This window comes from Hydra vulgaris, chromosome 10, assembly GCF_038396675.1.
Source record: "Hydra vulgaris chromosome 10, alternate assembly HydraT2T_AEP".
NCBI classification, from domain to species: Eukaryota; Metazoa; Cnidaria; class Hydrozoa; order Anthoathecata; family Hydridae; genus Hydra; species Hydra vulgaris.
The window spans coordinates 32,193,318-32,213,366 of NC_088929.1; the positions used below are offsets into that span (position 1 = coordinate 32,193,318).

Consider the following 20,049-nt stretch of genomic DNA (forward strand, 5'->3'; position numbering starts at 1 on the left):
TGATCCTGAAAAATTGTGAGCACTTAACTATGTAAGCAAAATACAAATACCTAATAATTTCAACAACAGAAAATTTTAAAATAGAACCAACTTACAGCACGTTTAATTTTTCTTTCTTTTTGTGTTCCAAAATAAGTTAATATTTTAAAACCAGGACACCATTTTTTTAATTCAAGTTCCCAGTTTAACATAACACTTGTTGGTACAATGATTAAATGTGGTCCCCAACAGCCCTCTTCACAGGCTAAATGTGCAAGAAGCGCGATTGTCTGAATAGTTTTTCCAAGACCCATTTCATCTGCTAAAATTCCATTAAGCTGTTTTGAATACATTGTCACAAGCCAGTCAAGACCAATATGTTGATATTCCCTCAAGGAATGTTTTAAAAGAAACGGAACACTAGTTTTTACCTACAGAGATATTAAAAACATACAGAAGATAATAAAAACATACAGAGATAATACCAATAGTGAAGTAGTCAAAAATAATAAGTTTATTAAAAATATATGGGCTTATTAAAACTGCAGAACATTTTTTAAAATGCTGTCATAAAGTTTCTATTTTCTAAATTTTAGAAAATAAGATTTTTTATTTTTCTGATCTCTGCAAAAATATAAAATTCAGCATTTTGCTACTTAATGTAAAAAAATTACTTGAGTTGTCGACAGGGTGAAACCTTTTGGTTGCAGACTTTCAGCAGTAGCAGCAGCATCATTCAGTTCTTTGTTAGGAACACCAGCTTTGTCTGAATCTTCCTATAACATAATTTTAATGAAAGGTTATAAATCAAAATAAAAAGAAATCATTAGAAAACTAAAATCAATAAAAACTAACTTTAAAAGACAACTTTAAAAGTTAACTTGATTTTTATTATGATACATAGACTTTATAAAATACAAATAACTTACTGTAACAGAATCTTCAATCAATGCACTTAAAGGAACTTTGTCTACATAAATAAAATTAAAACAAAAAATTTTAAAATGACAAGAATAAACTAAACAAAATAAAAAAAAAATAACAACAAAGGTGATATTTAAACTGCTAATATTTAATGTATATTTATAAACTATTATTTTTTAATTTGAAAAAAATGTTCATATTTTTAGTATTGTCTTTCAAACACATTTTTTAATATAAAATGATTATTTTTTAAAACTTTTATACAACTTCTATTTTTTTAAGACTTAAGTTACACAGAACAAATTTAGGGAGATAGGAGAAAACTTTTTTTTTTTTTTTTTACGTTTTTAAATTTTTTTACTTATAAGAACCACCATATTAGATATCTCAATATTACAAAATAAAAAAAGGCCTTTTTCTGCTTCAGCTTTTAAAGGGATTCATCCAGGGATGCATCCAATACATGGTATGTTCATATAAATTTATTTAATAAAAAAAAAAACATTTAGGCCTAATTTTTTTCTGTGACGAATAATTCAAATAAATTTGTTATGCTAATTGTCAGTGTGAAAATTTTTACAGCGATGTTAAATACTAAATTTTTTAAAGAATAAAAATAAAAAAAGTATTTCAAAGAACTCAGCATGAGACTAAAATGGCAAAAACAATAATAAAAACAAATTTCTTAAAAAATGTAAAAAAAGTAAAAATATAATATTTTTGATTTTTAGATTTTATTAGTGCAACTTGGGTATATAACTAATGTAAGGGTAATTTTTTAATGTACATAATTGACTTAAATTTATATTTTACATATAATTGTTTAGTTTTGAAAATAAAAGAATTATACATTTATAGAACATTATATATGTACTAGGGTCGAATTAAGCAATCATGAATTGTGCTAATTTTTATAGCCCTGGGTAAAGGACTATAAAAATTAGCAATCATCATGTTTTAAAGCGATGCTGATAAAAATAACCTAGTTAGTTATGTGCCTCACTTATTTGTAGTGTAATAGATTTTTCACAATCTTTTAGAAAAACTGGAGCTCTAAAAATTTCAGCATTTGTCTAGTCCTAATAAATGTGTGTTAAAATTGTTTCCAGAGCAGATGTCCATTGGGGTCAGGGCACCAGGATCATCTGCTCTGGTCACCAAGCCCCACTTACTTTCCTAATTTTTTCTTAACTTTGAAAATCATGTCTTCAGTAATTTTTTTTTGTACTTGCTCTGTTTTATTTATTTACGAAATAAAATACAAAAAAAAAGATGCATCAACGGTCAAAATGCATGTTATATTAAATCTTCACTTGTTCTTTTAAAGCTAATGTCTATAGATTCTGGGTTAAATTGATGATAATATTTTTTGGAATGTAAATTTTAATATCTTATGAATGTAAAATATAATTTTTTTTGTCTTTAACAAGGTTGTTTAATTGTAATTAACTTGTTTATGTTAAAAATGTTAATGATGAATTAATTCGTTTTTCTAGACTAGTGCAATGACAGGATGTTTTTTGTTACTGTTAATAGTTCTTATTTAATAAAACAACTTGATGGTAACATTTTAGAATTAGCAAATATCAATTAAAATAATGACTTTAAAAGATGATAAATTTCTTTTTTATTGATGTAATGTTATGGCAGAATGTTGTTTTTCTACTGTTGGATTCTAGTTAATTAAACAACTTGCTGTTAACATTTTAACATTAAAAAATATCAACTTTATTAAATTCAAAGGTTTAAAATTATAAAATGTTAAAATCATTATTTTAAAACGATAACTGTTCTCAATCTGTATGCTTGCAAATCAAAATTCTTAAACATGAGTTGAATATAGATCGATCAAAAACCAAATGGAATAAATATGAACTATTTTATTCCATTTGGTTTTCTATCAAACTTTTGTAATCCTGATAAACGTGTGTTAAAATATTTCATTAAAAATGCAATATTTTAACACACATTTATTAGGACTATACAAATTCCAAAAGTTTCAGAGCTCTAGCTTATCTGGAAGGTAGTGAAAAATCAATCGCATTAATCTGCTACAAAAATGTGGGGACTGTGCCCTATTTTGTGCTCCTTGTATATAAAAATTCATATAGTTGCAGATCAAAATCCTTATGTTTTCTAAAAGATCAAAAAATATATAATGAATTTTATTTTTGATATCATCAAGGCCACATGGTTTTCATTAGCATCAAAATCAGGTATATAAAAAATTGCCTAAATTTATTTAAATTGATAAATACCAGTACTTAATGATAATTTTTCACATTTCTGATCATTTCATTGGAGTTGTCACCAGGTACAAATTTTTAAGTAAAAAGATCAAATATTTATCAAGTTATGTGACTTGAAACCTCTAATAAACGTTACCATTCTGACAGAATGTAAAAAATAAAATGGTCATATTTCAGGATCTTCTTGGAGCTAGAGACTGAAATTTTACAGGAATTTATACTTTATTAGGTACTCTCAACTGTATAAAAATCAGTAAAACCTGATATATATGGTGACATTTTATTTAAAATTTCTGGGTCATTTGACATGGAATTACCCCTTACTTGGATTAGCATGTTTTATACAAATAATAATTAAAACTTAATAGTTGTAAGAGTCTTATGAAAGAACTTTGTTGATTTTGTTTCTGTAAATTTGTTGTTTTTTCTGAAAAAATTTCGCAAACTGGTAAACTTGAGTTAATTCGCCCTTTGTATTGTGTTAGTATTTTCTTGTCAATGTAGTAGAAAGCAAACTTCTAATAAAATGGCTAATTTTATTTTTCTTGATTTTATACATTTGTTCTTTAATTGAAATTTAGTTTTAATTGAATAAATTAGGCTCAATTTTTTTTAAACATTTTTTTGAAATGAACACACCATTTGTAGGGACTCTCATTAATAAGATATTACAACCTCATGATTAGCTGTAATAATCCTCTCATAATTGGATAAAATAATTCTAAGGGTGAAATTTTAAATTGTAATTATTAATGTGACTTTTAGACAAATTTGAAGTTCATTTACAAGGGTGTCTGCCAATATTTTAAGGTGGATTTCCCTGACCCACTAGCTGTTTTCCCTGATTTAATTTAAAGTTATTCAAGCTCAATTCCAGAAAACATAGACTTGAGTTCTTTTGGAAAAATCCTCTTTAATTGCAAATGTAAACATTAATACAACCCACATTTAAAATATCAAGAGAAGTTCATAAAACTATCTGCTTAATAAAATTTTATATTACGTGTACAATATAAAACTTACATAAGTTACATAAGTTTGATCATTTGCCCTGATTTCTTCCTGATTTTTCCAAAGTTTAACCTAATTTCTTTGACTATTCCCTAATTTTTTTGCAGATTGTTGCAATGGTTTGACAAGGTTCTAACTGAAATTTCTTATATTAGGAGAACTTAAAAAAATCTTTTAATTAGTTTTCAATGTTTAATTAAAATTATTTAAACTATCGTTTTTTATTTGTTTATGTTTTCTTTTTTTGGTTGATGTATAAAAATACATAAATAAAAAATAATCATATAAATATTTTTGTCTAGACATTGAAAAGAAAAAAGAAAAAAAGATTTATTTGCTATTCTCCTAATATAAAAAAAATCAGTTAGAACTTTGTCAAACCAATCCAAGGAGATATCTGAATTCCCTGACTTTTCCCTTTTTTCCCTGATCTGGCAGACACCCTGTTTATCACACTGTAAATTATACACAAAAAAATTTTCTACATCTATTTCAACCTTTTTCAATATCCTTCTCTTCATTTGAGTCACTATCAATATCTGATTGTGCTGCTTTTGTGTCATCAACGTTGTTTGAGCTACCATATAATTTTATCAACTCATTTATAGGAAGTTCACCTGAAAAAAGAAAAGTAAAAATCTTATTTATTTTATTCAAATTTAACTCATTTTAAATTTAAAAAAATGAAAAAGACTTATGGTGGTCTTCCACAGCAAAGGCTAACATTTGATTGCAAAGGGTTATTGATTTAATTTTTTTACCAAAAATGTGGTCCTATAAAGTATTTACAAAAATCATCTTTAAAAAAAAAAAAGCCTCGATTGCGCAATAATTTAAAACAATAAATGAAAAAACTAGTAATTTTTGGTGACAAGCTAGCAATCAATATACTTGTTATTTCCAGCTAAAAACTGTTGTGTATATTTATTAAAGTATATTAAAACAGATGAGGGAAGGATATTTTAATATTCACAGTATATAAAAAGTTACAATATTTGAAACAAGCATGAAAAAATTGGTTGATGAATGGCCAATGTTTATCTCATAAAAAAATACTTTCCTTTTATTATGAATACCCTTTTCTCATATGAATTCTTTTTAAATACAGGAGAGAAATCAACAAAAAAAATTTGACCAAAAGCTTAAATTCTAGTCCGAAGTTAACATGTTTCAAAGATTTTTAATAGAGACAAAATTTTATTCTCAGAAAATAACAAATATATGAAATGAAAGAATAAAACCATAATAAAAAGTTCAAAAAATACTTATTAAAACCCTCCAGGAATATATTTTAACTTTTTTTCTTCATTATCTTTTTCTAAATAACCCTTTTTGATTGTTCTTAGTTGTTTCCACTATCTTTTTAATTGCTCTAAATTGTTTACTTCTCTTTTTGACACTGTCAGTCAAGTTTTGAAAAGACCGCTTTATAGTTTCTTTTTTCTTTTTATTGAGTTTCATGGATGTAACTTATCCTGTTAGTTGAAACTTAGTTAGCACATAGAGGATGCCATGTGTACCTCCATTAAATTCAATAACAGCTTAAATGACTCCAGACTCTAAGACCGTTCTAGCAACTAAAATATTTTTTGGATGTCTCCAAATAATCAGATTGAGTGTCTTGTTGGCATTTTATGTCTTACCGTGAAGACATTTTTAAAGTAAATCATCTGAAGATATTCAGTAAAAGTTGGTTTCAAAATGTTGAAGACTGCAACAGAAAGCCATTCGGGCACATGCAGTGTTGACATTTACTTTACAGATTGTCGTCAAAATCTGTACAGGAAACAAAACAGCTTGAGCAGTTTTTTTCATAGCATACAAATTGTCAAGATTGTTTCTTATGACTAGGTCATAGAAGTTCTGCATAAAATTGATTACAGATTTTGTTAACTTTCCTTTGCTATGGAGTGGTGTTTTTATTTCGTTGTAAGCTTTAACAACCTTACAAAGTCTAGTTCTCATTCTTTTCTGAACATGACCAACACATTTCAATTTTGTGATCCTAATATTCAAATCTTTGTAAGGGTCACTATCTATTACATCTTCAAAGGAGGAGGTATCGCCATCTCCTAAATATTTATTATAATTCAAGTTATTTTTTTCGGTTGAACGATTGGATATCTTGACTGCCCCAGCAGATTCCATAGCACCTGAAGAACTAACATAGTTAATGTGGCATTGATGATTTGAAAATCATTTTGAATATTCTGGAGTTGACTTTTTAGTTTCACAAGAGAAACATTCATGGCAAAATTTCGAGAGTATTTCAACATCAACACATTTTTTATCAATGATTGTTGCTACTACTCCTATATTGTATTAAGGGAGAAATATCCTTGGGTTTGCCAGGTTTCATCAACGGTAACACATTTTTGTGTTGGGAAATAGCATGCTTTCACTAGCTGCATCAGAATATGCTTGCTTGATAGAACCTAGTTTGTGACAATAATAGCAACTGTTAGTAATACTAAACACGTTCAAGCAAGAAAAGAATCATTCCATGATAGTACTAATACTTTTACAGATTTCTCAAGATTTGTATTCTCTACACCTGATTATGCAGATTTACTTTCTGTGTCAGAAGAAAAATAGTTAACATCATCAACAGTATTTGATACATCATTTTCAACAACAGCTTTTTCTTTGTTTTGTTAGTATCGCTTGTGTATATGAAAGATTTGATAGGATTGTGAAGATGTTGATTTGTTCTTTTTCACTTCCTGCTATAAATCTTCTTATTCCCCTTGGCCATAAATTAAATATAATTTCAAATGGATTTACAATAAAAACAAACATCCAAACAAAATCAATCAGTTGAATTCACAGCACTTTTTACTTTTTCAAGCTATTACAGCCTATTTTTTTAACTTATAACTTAAAGCTGTGCATAACCAAAATGAGGTTATATATTCACATCAATTTTTAACAAATAAAAAAGATATTTGACTTGTTATTGACTTAAAAATAAGTCAAAATATGGTTGCTATCAGAGTTTCTAAGGATTAATTTTTTTGTTACCTAAATATAACACCCTATATCTGTTTGTAAAGAGTTTGCTTTTAATTCAAATTTTCAGAGACTATTTACAAGTGATGAAGGAATAAAATAAGCTCAAAAAAAAATTGAAAACTTTTATAAAAAATAAGCTTTTATTAGTGGAGGACCACCTTAATTAAAAGTGACTGAAAAAAAGAAAAATAGACTTGAATAATTGAGACAAAAATAAGAAAAATTGAGACTAAAATATGAAAAAATAATTAAAAAAAAGAAGAAAAATAAGGCCTTATTTTTATTGGAATTAAAATCTTTTAATTATCAATAATTAAAATATTGAAATATTGCATTGATAAATATAAAAATTCTATAAAACAATAATGAAAAAAAAGACAAACAGAAAGTTACAACAAGATTTCAAAAAATAAAAAATGTACTATCTCTTTGAAGTTGTTCAAGCTCTTCCTTATGGTTAGAATCACCATATTTCTCCTCTGCATCTAAAGTATCTTCAACATCTTCTTCATCTTCACTTAAAACATATTCATCACTTTCATCATCACTTGATGTTTCATCACTTTCACTTTCACTATTGAAAAAACATTTGATTTCATTAAAATAAAAACAATGGTATAAAAAAAATAAAACTTAATACAAATAACAAATTAATAAATATGATAATCACTAACACATGATCAAAATGATTTTATATGCAAAATATTCACAAAACAAACAGAAAAATCTTGCATAAACTTTTGTTTGATTGGTGGGTCACATTTCAGGGTTTAAAGTTTTATGATAAAATTTGAGTTGCTTTCTCACAATTTTAAAGAAGTGATACAAAAATATACTTAAAAAATATCAACTATACTCAAAAAATATCTACACTCAAAACATGAAAAAGTAATATAGAACTTGTAACAGTCGGCTAAAATCTCAATAAATAATACTTTAGAATAGTAGCTAACAGAAGTCCTGGCAATTTTGACCACACTATTAGCGCATGTTATTAGCTAGGGCTAAAGTTTTTTTAATTAGGTTGCAAAATTTAACTGTTAAAAAAGTTAACATAAAAAATATTTTCAAAAGAGTATTTCAAAAACAGCAAATAAGAGTAACATTTAAAAAATGTTATCTCAAAAACTTAAGATCAACTTTTAATTTTTTGGATAGTATAAAAATCTCTAAAATTGATCATAGAAATCTTCAATGAAAATGTTGTCAAGACAACATAATTTAAAAACAATTGAAAATAGATAAGTAAAGAAAGGGAAGATTGATATTGTGTGTATGTGTTTTTTTTTTAACTATTTAAAGGAAGAACTATTTCTTTATTTTATATTCTTTATTTTTAACTATTTTTTCATTTAACTTACTTTTCATGATTGAATCAAGAGAAGATATTAAAAAGTATTTAGTTAAAACTAAAACATGTTTATTGTAAATGACAAGTTCTTTGTTAAATTTATTTTAAAAGAATAGTCTTATATAACATAAAACAAATTGCAAAAGAACTTTTTTGTTCCAAACTTAACTGCAGTCATATTTCAAAAAATTCATTGCTGTTTTGCTTAGAGTCTAAAAAAGCAACTGTTATCCATTTGATAGAGCTAATAGGGTTATAACTGAACACAATTTTGAAATTTATTTTAAATTTTTCTTAAAAGTTAAGTTTTTTTTTTGTTTTTTTCTTTTGTTTTTTTTTTAGAATTTCAGGGGAAAATGGGTTCTATAATAATAATTGTTTTTCTTTTTTTAATATTTTAATATTTAAAAAAAGCACTGATTTGAAAAAAAAATTTTAGTTACATTAAACTACCTTTTATTTTAAACTGAACATTTGAATTAAAAATTAAAAAGACATGATAATGATTGAAGTAATTGATAAATAAAACATAACCATAGTAACCATAGTAGAAAAACATAACCATTGCAGAACAAGGCTAAAATATGAAAAGAAAAATTCTTCACTTTTAGCTGAAAAAGAAATTCTTTGAATTTCTTTTTCTTCATGTAACAAATTTTTTTTTAATTAGTTTTTTGCAGGTTTTTTTTTTTAATAAGCAAATGAGATGCAATGTTAAGTTTTTTTTTAACTTTTTTTATCAACATTTGCACATGCTATTATTTGCTATTATTTTATATTGCTATTATTGCTATTATTTTATATTTATTATATTATAACATTTGCTATTATTGAGTAAAAAACTAGTAATGCAAAATTAGCATTGTTAAAAAAACAACTTGTGTTACATGCCATCTTTACAAAACTCAAAATTTTATTGCGAGTCCTTAAAAAGTTATTAAGTCAAAAAAAAAAAACTCACTAAGTCAAATTAGAATCTCTATAACAAACTTTGATAAAAATTGTGAACAATTTTAAATCAGAAAAATATCAGCAAAATTGTTGCTCCAGACAACAGTTGTAATTATAACATTTATTTGCAGAAGTTTACATCAGTTAATTTATCTTTATTTAGTCCAATTATAATTATGTCTGTTTAGCTTAACTTATTTCTGCTATAAAAGAAATATCCTTTTAATAATATTTTGGAGTTTTTTCTTTCTGTTTTCTTTTATTCTCTAGTCCTTGAAAAAAAAAATTGAACTTGAAGCACTTTGTTGCAAAAATTTCATATTGGTCAATTAGAAACATTTATTATTAAGCACCATTTGAATAAATTTCTAAAATGTTTTAAACAATAATATTTATTGTGCAGTATTTTCCTGTCATGCTTTGATATGCTTTAAACTACAGTTCTGCATAAAATAGTACTTTTCTGATTATATAAACATTTTCGGTGAAAAGATTGTCTGTGTAACTTAAACTATTTTAAGAAAATAGAAAGTGGCAGAAAATCAAAAACTAGGAAAAAAGAGTATAAGAAAGAAGCCCAAGTTAAAATCATAAGAAAAAAAAAAAAAGAAAACCCAATGTTTTTAATCAAAAAGGTTAAAAATTTCGATCATAGAAAATAATGAAGACATATGAAGCATCATTTTTAAACTTTTACTACAGCTTTGTCATCCATGGATGGTATTGCAAAACTTGCATATCTTTGAAAAAACTTATATATACTGTTTTTGGCATTTATACTGTTTTTGTAAATAAAACAGGGAATTTTTAGAATTTTCTAGCTGTGCTGCTACATAATATTTATTAATTCCATGTCACCAGAATGCCATAAAAAATTGATCAGCATACAAAGAACTAAGTAAAAGATAAACTAACATATGATGGATGGATGATGCAAGGCGCAAGCTTATCATTAGAGATGAGAAAAGCGAGCAGTAACTGTTTCATTATGAAAAAAGTTTTTCTGTGTAACCATGGCTACTATTACAAAGTAATGGTAGCCATGGATACATAGACAAATACACAATTTCCGAACCTTGTTAAAGCTCATCAACGAGTGCAGTGATAAGGAAATCCAAACAAGGCAGTCAAAATAATGGACAAGTATCTGAATCTGCCTTTGCTGGCATTTTTACGGAGTAAGAACTTTACCTTTTTCAATGACAAAACTAAATGTCTACTCTACTAAACAGTTGGCCATTTATGGATTACTTAAACACATTGGTAATATCAATGAGCATTTTATTGGTTATTTACAAACTAGTAAATTAGTTAGAAAAATCTTGAGCCAAATATAACAGTGACAACTTAAGAAAGTGCATGTAAAGCTGTCTATAATGGATATTAACAATTGTTAGAAACTCCCTTAGTTAGTTTGAATGACAGATGTGAACCTGAAACCATGGATTTATTTGCTGCTCTTGTCTCAAAAGTTTTTAGCTACATTATTCTTGCTGATACAGAATAGAATGTGTTTGAAGGAGAAAGATCTGTTCAGAAAGCTGGTATTAGTATGGAAGTTAAAATGGTGGGCCAGTGTGGTCATAAGTAATTCATATTTCAAAAGCGCAAGAGCTACAGAGAAAGTATTGATTTAAAGATTAAAAACCAAAAAATTGGGAAAAAATTAAAATTCTACGTAAGACACGTCATGATTACACATCAACAAAGTTATGGAGCAACTGCATTTATGATTATGTAATGGGAAAAATGTACCAGAACTGTTAATGCAAGAAGCTAATGTAAAGTATTTAAAGACAGTTAAAATTTTTCCGCTTAGTCCTGCTTGCATAGAATTTTTTTTGTAGAACTTTCTGATAATTGTAAAAACTTAAATGAAAAAACTTGCTTTTTTTGCAACTATGACTCAAATCATGGTTTGCGAGTGATTTTCCCAATAGAATAAAATGACCATACTATTTATATCCTGGTTTACTGATATATTCATTAATATGTTTGTTGATTATATTTACACTTATATCATTTTTCCCATTGAAAAAAAATTACCTCATCTCTTTTTGACCAATTTTAGTAAGAATATTTTCAGGTATAGCATTAATTAAATCTTCAATGGGCATTTCACTTTCTCTTCGTAAAGCTTCTAGTTCATCCTCATACTTTTCCTTAAAAAAAACATACTTTTCTATAAAATAAAAAAAGTAAAATAAAACTGATAAAATATTGTTTACTTATTGACAATTTAAAATGTAGATTAAAGAAGTAATATTAAATTTCTTGGAAAGATGTTCTGAAATTATATCTTTTTCTATTTTTGTTGTGCAAAGTTGTTATATTGTACTAGTTTTTAAAAAATAGTTCAGAAGTAAAATCATCAGATGAAAAAAGTTTTGGTTGAATATGTAATCAGGACCCAGCTATTAGGCACTTTTTTTTTTTTTTTTTACTAAAGAAACTTTGCTGCAGGGATAAGCATAATCCAAGAAACATTAATATAAGATATATAAATAAAAAGTTTGAAATGACTAAAAGAAAAAAAAAATGATTTGAGGCAACCTTAGAAAAAAAAGTAGTACTATTAATAGCTGACAATTGCAATACATGTGTTACATTGTCTAAAATGTTAATGTTGCCACTAGTTACTTACATTACTTTGATTTTCTTCTTCTGCTATAGTTGTTTCATCATCATCAATATCCGACTCTGGCTCAAATTCATTATCACCTAATAAAAAAACAATGACATTTTTTATTAATTTTACCAAAAAATGAAACTATTTGTATTTAAACCTTTTTTTATTTCAAAATAGGTTGTTTGTTTACTTTTAAATTAAAAATACATTAGACTTGATGTATACGACACAAGAACAAACAATTATGCAAACTAAAAATAACAAAATAACATGTTTTCAACAGTATTGTGCTTGTACTTTTATAGTATTATATTATATATCAAAACTTAGAACTTTGCACAACCACACTAAACTATAAACACCAACCACTAAACTATAAACACCAACCATCAAACTATAAACTAAACCCACTAACCTATTATTATGACTTCTATCATAAAAAAAGGGAAATCTAAATTAGTAAGCAAAATATATTTATGTCATGATTATCATTGTTTTTATGTCTTATTTTTGCATTCTTTTTTACGCACTTGTACTTGTATTGGTTATACAATTCTCATAATACTATCTATTGTGTTACTCTCTCAAAATCTGTTCAAGAAAACATTATTAGTTCAAAAAATATTTTTTTCAAATTAAACAGATAGCTACATAAAATAAGAAATATCTTATGTTATGTGTTATGTTCATGTTATAAAATTACTTTGCTTGATTTGTTTCCAATTTGCAATGAAATCATATCAAATCAATATCAATGAAATTATATCAAATCAATATCAATGAAATCATATCAAATCAATATCAATGAAATCATATCAAGTCAATAACAATGAAATCATATCAAATCAATATCAATGAAATCATATCAATATCAATTAAAATTGTTTTTGATATTTTTGCATCTTTCAAAAAATTCTTTCAAACCATCTTTTTGGATCAAATCTTTCGAGTCCATTGCATGCATCCTGAAATTCGTTCCTGTTCTTCACAGATGTTCGTCATTATTGATCAAATTTCTTACTTTGCTTTTCAACATAGCTCCAATACCATCAAATATTCTTTTTCCATACTTTTCTGCTAAGAAGTTCAATTCAATATACATTTTCGAAAATTTGACTTTTAGATGTGTGATAAAATACATAAACAAACTTGCTTTTGAATTGACTGCAAGAATTGTTGGAGTAGAAGTTTATGTCAATTACTGTTTCCAAAAAGGTTTTAACAATTTTTCAAAAAATCTTTAAAATATTCCAAAATTGGAGCGATAAGAAATTTGTCATGTTTGCTAAGATCTCTTATAAAGGACATAGTTTTACAAATTTTATGGTGCCAAGTTGCTGAGGTGCCAATGGGTTGCCTGCAGTTGATCCTATTTAAAAGAGTGGAAATTCTCTGCAAATTCACGGCAAACAGAATTAAATGAATCATTCTTGGAGGCGCTTTCAATGTCAATATTGTAAAACTCATACTGATACGTTTACACATAAATATACAAAATAAAATTTTGTATATTTATGTAACGCAGTTACATAAATATACAAAATTTTAACGCATAAATTACCTTCAATAGGTAACGAAGAGTGCCCTTTTTTTTCCATCTTTTTGATCTGAATGTATTGATTGTCTTCAATGGTTCTGCTTGATTTTTTCATTTTCATCCAAGTGTGCCAACTCATTTTTAAAGCTTTCTGTAGATGGCACTGTACAGAGTAGATTTTTGTCTAATTCATTAATATGTTGGCATTGTTAAAAAAAACTTGGATTGTTCTCATAGAAATCTTTAAATAAAAATTTTACGTTTTCATGGTCGGCAGATACACATTTCTTGAGGCATCTTAAAGAAACTTATAACATGTTCTGGACATGAAACATAAAACGATTGATTCACTTTCAAATTTGGGTGTCTGATTTTAAAATTGATCATAGACTTCTTAAGCAAAATAAATCAAAAATCTTCAGCAAAACCTTTTCCCCTACAACATTAATAACATTTTTAGCATCACAAACATGTGATGAAAACCTGCTGATTTCATTTGATTCATTAAAAAAGACGATCTGTTTTAGTTTTGTTAGTAACGTTCAGTTAGTAATCTGTATTAGATCTTAGATCTGTATTATCTATCTTAGATCTGTATTAGATAGTAAAGTTAAGTTAGTAATTAGAATTAGATCTGTATTAATAATGTTCTGTATTAGACAATCTGCATAGGAAACTCTCGAATTACTGAAGAGTTATTGACAACTCCATTAGTACTTTGTAATTTTCCTAACCAACCAACCACTTTCGTGGTGAAGGTGGCAAAGCTCACATTACTTTCTTAATATATCCTTACCAAGAACTTCTCATTTTTCTGTTGTTATTTAATTAATTTACATGTTTAATCTAAGTTATAATATAATTTTTGATAACCAATCAGTGGTGTGAATCAACTCAGCCTACTTTTTGTTATATTTGTTTCAACAAAAGTGAATAATTTTTACATCTCATTGAAGACCTAGACTTCGCCACATACTTTGTTAAATAACTCAAAATTCTTAGTACAGCCCTTAGAATTAGGAAAAATAAGATCAGCAAACTTTCATTCAAACCTTGAGGTTTGCTTAAAAATTTGATATACCAACAAAAGTTTTCCTAATTTTATTTTAATTGATTTGTTAACAATTTAAATAAAACGTTTGTATTTGGAATTTAAATAAAACGTTGACTTTTTATTTTAAATATTTTATTAGGAAATTTAAAAAACATTTATTTTTACTTTTTTCAGGTCAGCAGTTAGGTCGACATTGCCTAATGCCAACCTTAATTCCTAGTGCTGAATAATCTTTGTACTTTGAGCTGGATATAAGTATTGGTATATCTTTGTAAACCATTTTACTGGTTAAAACACTTGAATATTTGAAGACATGTAGCATTTTTGACAACTAAGTAATAGTGCAAAGCCCTCAAAACTAGAATCATAAATACAAATATTTAAAAAAATAACAATGAATATTGATGATAATTTTGAAAAAGTAGTGTATCAGTATAAACATCCTAACAACAATTTAGCTATAGTAACCAGACTACTCCTATTTACTTAACTTACTGATTTCATAATGCACATAAGTAACAAGTAATACAATAGCAAAAAATGATAAACATAATTATTTTATAAATATTAAAGCTACAAAACAAAAAAAGATACTTAAAACTACATACTTAATTTTGATGAAAAAGGTGATGATGTAGACTCTTTCATCCCTTCAACAAGCCAAGAAGAGTACCTCTCTGTTTGATCAACAATAAAATTTAGATGTAAATCTAATGCTTTTTTACGCTGTTCCTCTTGTCGACTTTGTTGTTTATAGCAGGCAACCTAAATTTGCAGGTATATAACTCTAATAATAAATATATAACAATATTCAAATTCTAAAAAAACTTCTTGAAAGTTTTTACACACACAGTTGGTCTTTTTTTAACAGACTCAACGTCTTGAAAGTAAAGTTTTCAATCTTGCTAACGCGCCAAACAACTCAAAGTACAAATTATTCAAAATTGTGCAGAAAGTAACATTCAATTTATGTTATATGATTTTTGAAAGTTTTTTTTTTTTTTTAAAAAAAAGTAAAATATCTGGAAAAAAAAATTGTTTTTATTCTAAAAGTGCAAGTAACAATTATTAGTCTGCGTGCTTTTTACTTCTTATGAATTATTAAATTAAGTAATATTTAAGGTAACAGAAAAAAACTCAAGCAAAGAAATGATTTATAAATATAATGCAAAAAGATCAAATAGATTGAGTACTACTTTTACTAGAGTGTTACTAAGTATTACATAATACTCAGAATACTATTATTATTAAAGAGTATTAAATATCTTTAACAAATTAAAATAATAATTTAAATATTAACTTTATAACTTTCTTTAAAATTGACCTGTATGAAAACTTCTGTGGATTTATTAGATACCTCAACAAAATCCTTTAACTAATTAAAACCTGGCTTTATAATGAAATTATTTTTGTATATAAATTAATATAAACTCAGATATTGCAAGGGCTATATTGCAAGAGAGCTATACTTTTTATTATATATATATATATATATATATATATATATATATATATATATATATATATATATATATATATATATATATATATATATATATATATAGATATATAGATATATATATATATATATATATATATATATATATATATATATATATATATATATATATATATATATATATATATTATACAGACTAACTAATTTTAAGCATACCATGCTTGTAATAAACACTGCAATTCAATTATTAAAATTTTTTTACTAAGTAAGTCAAAAATCAAGTTCATTTATTTTATCATTTAAAACTTTTTATTTATGCTTTATTTTAATTATTATTAGATAAAAATTAGAAATAAAGTTATAAATAAAGCTATGATAACAAATTAGTGCGGGAGCACTAATTTGTTATCATAGCTTTATTTATAACTTTATTTATAACTAATCGGGAGAAGATTATAGCATTATGCAAAGAAAATTGAAAACTTAGATCTGCAATAAAAATAATTTATACGATTATCAGGTAGTGTACCGTGTAACATATTATGTCAGTTGAACAGCCATAAACATATACATACAGTAAAATATGACAATGGCAAGCTATAATTTCGAAAAGCAGAATAGTTGATTATTAACAACATTTTTCAGATCAAAAACTATAAACCTATTTGTTTTAGTTTTCACTTGAAAACTATAAACCTATTTGTTTCAAGTAATAATGTTCAGTTTTTAAATGAGCAACTAAGGACATAAAAAATGACTTGGTAGTGTCTAAATAATAAGCTAGTAGTAGCCTATAACTTAATTTGTTTAAGACTAAATAAATATTGCACCCCCATGCTTCACTATAATTAAATTTTGGCCTAAGATTCCAGGGGTGGAACCTGCGGTTTTTCCCTGGGCGTTGATTGGTGTACAATTTAAAAAAATTTACATAGGCAAAATTTCCCAGCCCTTGGACTGGCAATCCAGTTCTTGAATCAAGGGGTTCAAGTCTAGCCCTTGCTGCAGCTTTTTTTTTATCAAACTGGACCTTTGATAAAATAAGAATTTTTTTTTAAAAATCATTAAAATAATAGAAGATACCTTTTCAATCTGCTGCCAGAAAATTCGAACTTCTTTTGAAATTCCTGATGCTATTCTTCTTAATCTAACTTTCTCTTCATTTTGAGCACGTTTGTTTTGACTAGCTTGATCTTGATGGTACTTTAAAACTGCTCTCGAAATCTATACAAACATTAAAAAAACAATAAATGATAAACATAATTAACTTAATGCAAAAGATCATTAATTTAACCAAAACTAAAAGAATCTTTTTTTTATTAAATTAAACTATATTTAATGCAAGCAGAAGCCTGAGCTTCTACACTTAAAACATTGGTTATAAACTGTTAAAACTTGTATAAAATTGTATATGCTGTATAAAACTGAAAATTAAAATTAGATTTTTGTGTTAAGTTGATGAATCAGTTTTACTTTTATTTTTCTTATTCAAAAAACATTAAAAAACCTACAACATTTGTAGAAAAATATCTAAAAAGAGTACATTTAGAGTAAACAAGTAAAAAAGTTGTTTTAGCAAACAAAAAACGTAGAAACTATTTTATTTGCAAAAACATACTCATTACACTTTAAAAAAAGAAAAAACTAATATTAGGACATGCCAAATAGACAAGGTCCTAAATTAATCCTTGAGAACTAAATTTATAAACATTTATTTACTTTCCTTTTTTTAATTGAAATATACCTTGCCTAATAGACAACCATTTGTTAATTATACTATAATAATGGGGTATCTTACTCGTGCAAACTCTAAAATAATGGATCTTGTAATATGTGGACTTTTTTTTATATAACATATGAATTTTCAAAATCTAAAAATATATTCAAATGTTTAGTGAATGAAATTTGAGAGTTAAAACTAAAGCAGAAGAAAAAGAATTATTTTAATCCTAGAAGATAAAGGGTAGATACTCATCGAGTTCATTACCATTCATAAATAGAGGAAGATCTAAATTATTGTGATAACAATTGGCTGAAAAAAATTGATTTTTATCTGAATCAAAGTTCACCAGCCACTGAGAGCCCCATACTGTAGCAGAAAAGAGATCCTTTTCAAGCTCAAATGCCCCCTCCAAGCAATCAGAGAGCGTTGACTTATAAAAACAAGAATAAATGGTAGTATCATAAGCGAACAATGCCACCTTAGATGTGAGAAGATCATTAATATAAATTTAAAAAAATATAAGGCCAAGGATTGAACCTTGAGGAATTCCTGAGGTTACAGGATATGAAGAAGAGTGCTGTTAATCGAGGACAACTTTTATCCCACGATTTGAAAGGAAAGATTCAATAATCATAAATATATTATCTGGTAAACCATAATTGCTTATGGAGAAGACCAGCATGCCAAACTTTATCAAAGGCTTTAGAAATGTCAAGAGCGATAGCCTTAGCCTGTCCACAAAAACCTTGCTTATGATACGAAGAAAACTAATGGGATGGTAGTTAGACCAGTCAGATCGCTCTCCAGATTTCTTGAAAATAGGGATAACAGATACCGCTTTCCAGCAGGCTGGAAATCAAAACTCTGATAAGCACTTTTTGAATAGTTTTGATAGAAATGATCACAGGCTGTAGAAAAGTTTAAGCAGGAAATCACTTTAGATACAGAAGCTGGAGTGATATAAATGTTAAGCAAGGAATCAACCTGTTTGTCTGCTGAATCAGGTAGAACACAACTAGTGGAATTAAGAGATGATATTGATTTAAGTTTTTAGCAAACAATTCAGCTTTGTCTTTAGGTAAGGAAACAAAATCTGAACCGTACAAGAGAGGTAATAATAGATTTGCCCTTACTATTATTACTATTAAAGATTCTCCAGAAGTCTAATTTTTGTGATGAAATACAAGATTTCATGACCTGAGAATAGCGGACTTTGCCGTTAGACCTTTTTACGATGGTTTCAAGCAGTAATAAACAGACATCTGTTTTCTGGAGAATTGTTTTGCTGATATGGAAGTAACGGTTTCGATTGGAAATTGCAGCAGCACAATGTGAGGAAAACTATGGAAAAGAGTGAGGCTTGACCTGGAAACATCAAGACTCCATGCCAGCCTGAATCCACGAAGTTAAGTAAGAAGCACATTTGTCAGCAGGAAGATGAAAAATTTCTCCCCAAGGGCCATCACCAAGAAAACCAAAGAAAGAGTCCCAGTCAGCTTTAAGGTAGTTGTAAGAGGTACAATGATAGAAGGATTCAGATGATGAAGAATGAAATAATATTTTTAAAAAGATCAAACCGTGATCAGAGGCACCTAAGGGTGAATGTGGAGAGACTGTGCGCTGATTAGGATAAGAAACAAGACATAAGTCAAGTAGACAAAGTAAATAATTCGGGTTGTCTGGAATGCAAGCTGGAAAATTGACTATTTGAGTTAGAGATTGAGAAAGACAAAAATTGTGGGCCTTAACGCCTGCAGAGTCACTGACACTAGAGCCAAGCCATTCAGTTTTATGAGAATTAAAGTCACCAACAACAACAATATTGGCTGATGGATAACAAGAGAGGGCTTGGACAATTTGATCAGAAATAACATCAAAAAGAGTGCAGTTTGAGATGAAGGAGAGCGATATAGAACAAAGAGAAAGACAATAGAGTGAAGTGTTGCTAAACAAAAGCACATAAAAGAATAGTCTGCGGATTCAAACCTTGCTTCCCAACAAATAGTTGAATTTTTAAAAATGTAAATGCCTAGGCCAAGCATGTGAATATTGGAGACATTACAAAATTAAAGGAAGATAACCATCAACACTAAGATCACAAGATGAGACAGCTGAACTCAAATTAGTCTCATAAAGAGCAAGCAGGTCTGGTGAATTTTACAAGAGATAA

The 20,049-nt window shown here is 26.9% G+C and overlaps 1 protein-coding gene across 8 annotated transcripts in view; it reads right to left on the reverse strand.

The window, feature by feature from the left end:
- LOC100205469 (helicase domino) overlaps positions 1–20,049 on the reverse strand; it is a 63,704-nt gene that overhangs the window by 42,508 nt on the left and 1,147 nt on the right. For all 8 annotated transcript variants that reach the window (XM_065807812.1, XM_065807816.1, XM_065807811.1 and 5 more), the window contains exons 2-10: positions 17,240–17,380; positions 15,306–15,462; positions 12,122–12,198; positions 11,524–11,639; positions 7,598–7,749; positions 4,661–4,780; positions 909–949; positions 654–755; positions 96–410 (exon numbers count right to left, since the gene is read on the reverse strand). In XM_065807812.1, coding sequence (XP_065663884.1) covers positions 96–410; positions 654–755; positions 909–949; positions 4,661–4,780; positions 7,598–7,749; positions 11,524–11,639; positions 12,122–12,198; positions 15,306–15,462; positions 17,240–17,380 — 1,221 coding nt within the window. The remainder of the gene's footprint in view (positions 1–95; positions 411–653; positions 756–908; positions 950–4,660; positions 4,781–7,597; positions 7,750–11,523; positions 11,640–12,121; positions 12,199–15,305; positions 15,463–17,239; positions 17,381–20,049) is intronic.